Source organism: Coregonus clupeaformis, unplaced genomic scaffold (assembly GCF_020615455.1).
Source record: "Coregonus clupeaformis isolate EN_2021a unplaced genomic scaffold, ASM2061545v1 scaf0919, whole genome shotgun sequence".
In the NCBI taxonomy this organism is placed as follows: domain Eukaryota; kingdom Metazoa; phylum Chordata; class Actinopteri; order Salmoniformes; family Salmonidae; genus Coregonus; species Coregonus clupeaformis.
The window spans coordinates 77615-82080 of NW_025534373.1; the positions used below are offsets into that span (position 1 = coordinate 77615).

Here is a 4466-nt window from a genome sequence, read left to right on the forward strand (position 1 = left end):
TAGTATCAAGGGGGGAATGTTTTAGGTGTAATACCACATATCACAGACAGGGGGGTGTAGACAGGAAGTGTAGTGTAAACTGGCCAGCAGAGGGAGCCCATCTTGTTGCATTGGTTATAAATAGGGGTGAACGAAGAAGATAGAACAGAGCAGAAATTAGAATGGGAGGACACTGCTCTCCGGACCACGCGTGTCTGTAAACTCATGCTGAAGCTTTTGATCTGAATAAACCTTATGATCAATGTTCAGTATGAGCAGACTCCTTTTGTTCATCAGCCATGACAACCACATTTCATCATATACTACAAAGGAAATCCTGAATCCTCAAACCATGATTTTTGGATAACCAGGGAATTTATTGAAAGTTACTGGAATTTTGCAACACTACTCATTAGGTACCCAGCGGTGTATCACATTCCCACCATTAGTAAGTCTCAATGCATTGAAGTATGCATGTCACTGTGTATTTATTCCTTCTGTCACTATGTCTATTTTTGATGTTTAACTCTGCATTGTTGGAAAAGGACCCATAAGTAAGCATTTCACTGTTAGTCTACACCTGTTGTTCACGAAGCATGTGACAAATAAAATATGATTAGATGTTGACGAAGCCTCCTCTGTCTCTACCTTCAACTGCCATGTTGTGGCGCCAATACTCTTCCTCTAAAGGGGGATTTCTTATGGATAGTGGAATGGTCCATCTAAACTGTTCACCGGTCTTCCTCATTAATGTGCAGATAGGTAGAGATGTTTATAAAAACACTTTTAGCATATTCACTTTCGCTTATAGACTGTATGTCTAATTTCAAGAATTCAAGGTTCATTTGTTTCATAAGGTTCATTTAGGGGTACATTCTTAGAGAACTGCTAAACATTTTGCCCACAATTATAGGGAAAAAAGTGACAGTTCAATAAAAAGTGTCTCTTTATTATTAATGGGTGGTCCCGGGTTCAATCCCCGGGACCACCCATACGTAAAAATGTATGCACACATGACTGTAAGTCGCTTTGGATAAAAGCATCTGCTAAATGGCATATTATATTATATAGGGCTACATTCTTGGAGAACTACTATACATTTTGCCAAAAAAAGTGACAGTTCAATAAAAAGTTTTTCTTTATTATTAAAAACAATGAGTTCAGCCTTTGAGCCTTCATTAGGGCCAAGCACCTTGGTTGGACTGCAAATAGCAACAGACTGTATACTTCTATTTTGCATACTTTTATTTTGCATGTCGGTTAGAGTCAAAGTAAGTGAACACATCTCAGTGAGCTGTTGTGTGCGAACCATCCCTCATGTTTGGCATCAGCGGAGGGTTCTCAGGATGTACACTGACTGGTAACAGTGAGTGAAGGGCTGACATGGCTCGTCTGCCCTTTTTATGTGCACATGATCTGGCTCCTCTTAGCTGCCCAGGTGACGGTGACCCAGCTGAACCTGGTGTCCCACAGCGTGGTGGCTGCTCCCTACCAGTGGGAGTACCCCTACCTGCTCAGTATCATCCCCTCCCTCTTCAGCTTCATGGCCCTGCCCAAAAACAACATCAGCTACCTGGTGATCTCCATGATCAGTGCTGGGCTCTTCTGCATAGCGCCGCTCATCTACGGGGGTGTGGAGATGTTCCCGGTTGTGAATCCAATGTTTTTAGATTTGTGGGTGAAGTAGTGAAGGACTGTACACTTCAGGAGGAAGGAGATATTACTGGGACCTCCCCATGACTAGGTCAGGGCATGATGTGGCCTTAATGAGAGGAGCCTTCCTGAACTGTAAAGGAACAGGGAAAGGGTTCAGAGAAGGGAAGAGCAGTGGTCAGATTGAGCCCATATGGTTGTGTGCTGGTGTCAATGCACATGTTCATGTTGACAGTACTCAACAATTCAATTGTTTCTAAATGACATGTACATTGTTAAATAACAATAAAATGGGTATGCTGCGGCAGCTTTGCATCTATTGTCTATTTCATTAATTACATGAATTAATCACAACAATGTAAAGGCACCATTTGTCATCTCTGCAGTTGGGTTCATCTTTCCTATTACCATGGTTCCTTTAGAAACAAGTGCCTTTCATTGGAACTGTTTACTCTCAGTATACGATGAGCTTTGTGTTACATGCACCTCAGCATAGTACCTATGCTCTAGAACAGCCTTTCCCATTTTGGTTTTTGTTCTAGCACTACATAGCTGATTCAAATAACCAAACCTTGACGATGAGTTGGTTATTTGAATTAACTGTGTAGTGCTAGTGCAAAAACCAAAACATGCACCCAGGTAGGCCCCAGGACCGAGTTTGGGAAACCTTGTTCAAGAGAAGTCTACCGTCTAGTGCCCTCAAATTCTAAACCAGACCTCCAAGCCAGTTCCATTGCTTTTCAAAAATATTATTCCCCTCTAATCAGGAAATCTAATTACACCTGCTCTAGTGGAACAAAGTTGTTCTGTTTACCGAAACATGTACTGTACCTTCCCAGCTGCAACCAATAATGTTTTGCATAGAGAAGGGTAATTCTATTGGTTGACTGGTCCTGACAGGTGAAGAGCAGAGCAGCATAAGACCAACAGACGTCCTAATAATGTGCAGTCTGCTTACACTGCATGCCAGGAAACAGCAGAGATGAAGGAGCTATGGATTATGGCTGTCTTTGCTACAGGTAAGACTTGCACTACATTTGAATTATTCAGGGTGATTTAAGATGTTCAGATGTACACTGAGTGGACAAAACATTAAGAACACATGCCCTTTCCATGACATACAGTGCTTTCGGAAAGTATTCAGACCCCTTAACTTTTTTCACATTTTGTTACGTTACAGCCTTATTCTAAAATCGATTAAATTGTTTTTGTTCTTCATCAATATACACACAATACCACATAATGACAAAGCAAAAACAGGTTTTTAGACATTTTTGCTGATTAATAAAAAATAAAAAACTGAAATATTATTTTTACTTAAGTATTCAGACCCTTTACTCAGTACTTTGTTAAAACACCTTAGCCAGATATTACAGCATCGAGTCTTAGGTATGACGCTACAAGCTTGGCACACCTGTATTTGGGGAGTTATTCCATTCTTCTCTGCAGATCCTCTCAAGTTCTGTCAATTTGGAAGGGGAGCATTTCTGTACAGCTATTTTCAGGTCTCTCCAGAGATGTTCGATCGGGGCTCTGTCCGGGCTCTGGCTGGGCCACTCAAGGATATTCAGAGACTTGTCCCAAAGCAACTCCTGCATTGTCTTGGCTGTGTGCTTAGGGTCGTTATCTGCTTGTAAGGTGAACCTTCACCCCAGTCTGAGGTCCTGAATGCTCTGGAGCAAGTTATCATCAAGGATCTCTCTGTACTTTGCTCCGTTCATCTTTGCCTCGATCCTGACTAGTCTCCCTGCCGCTGAAAAACTCAATATTAGGAAGGTGTTCCTAATGTTTGATATACTCAGTGTTTGATGCTGTTGTTATGTTTCTCGTATGATTGAGAATTGTCTACGAAAATTGCTTTCACTTCAGATGTGCAAAAATGTATGACGCATTTAACTTATCAATTGAGTATTACCAATTTATGACTTTACCGTTTTTACAGTTTGGTTTATGAATTTTAAAGTTTGGTTTATAGACAATGATTGACTGATGTTTTGTCTGTTTGCTGCGAGGGATACAATAACATCAATAAAGACATTGTTTCAGAGTTTATTTTTATCCAAACTCTATTTAGATTTACTGTTAAGCTGTTTACATACTGTGAATAGACTACTGTCAGGTCTCAGATACAGTTGATAACAGAGTAGCTTTTGCTATCAAATGTCTAACGTTTATTGGCAGTGATAAAGACTTCTTTCTCTCATAAAGTACAGTAGAAAACATTTCTACACTGGTGCAGAAACACAATGAAACTGGAACAACATGGATCATCTGCTATGCTTATAGCAATTGACACTATGTACCCTTGTTTATGTGGTTTACTGAGGTAAATATTTTTTGGGGGCAGTCTCTTTGCTTCACAGGGATCTCACCACATCCTCTGCCATTCCAACCACCATTGACATAACTACTCCAGCTACTGCTGCCCCTACCTCTACCCCTATCACCAGTACCACTCTCCCCACCACCTCTACCCCTACCCCCAAAACCACCTCTCCCACCACAAATTTTCCAACCACCTCTCCCACCACCTCTCCCACCACCTCTCCCACCACAACCCCTCCTCTGGTCTGTATCAATGGTGGTGAGCTGCAGAGTGGAGTCTGTATCTGTCCTGATGAGTGGACCGGAGAGACCTGTTCAGAGGGTAAATCCACACACTTACACTATACCTAACCCTGGATCTCACATTCAGAGTCCACAACACTATTCCTTGGATCTCACATTCAGAATGGATATTTCATGTTTAGTCATACATTTGGTCCATGTTGAAATGTATTTTACTTCGATAGAGAATTTCTGCATTTCAACCATCAAGGATGGATTCTCCTTCC

General features: G+C 41.3%; 1 protein-coding gene across 1 annotated transcript; it reads left to right on the top strand.

The window, feature by feature from the left end:
• The first annotated feature begins 1000 nt into the window (after positions 1–1000).
• Positions 1001–2045, top strand: LOC123485971 (protein jagunal homolog 1-B-like). Its single transcript, XM_045217107.1, has one exon. The coding sequence runs from the start codon at positions 1391–1393 to the stop codon at positions 1664–1666; it is 276 nt and encodes a 91-aa protein (XP_045073042.1). The 5' UTR covers positions 1001–1390; the 3' UTR covers positions 1667–2045.
• The last annotated feature ends 2421 nt before the right edge of the window (positions 2046–4466 follow it).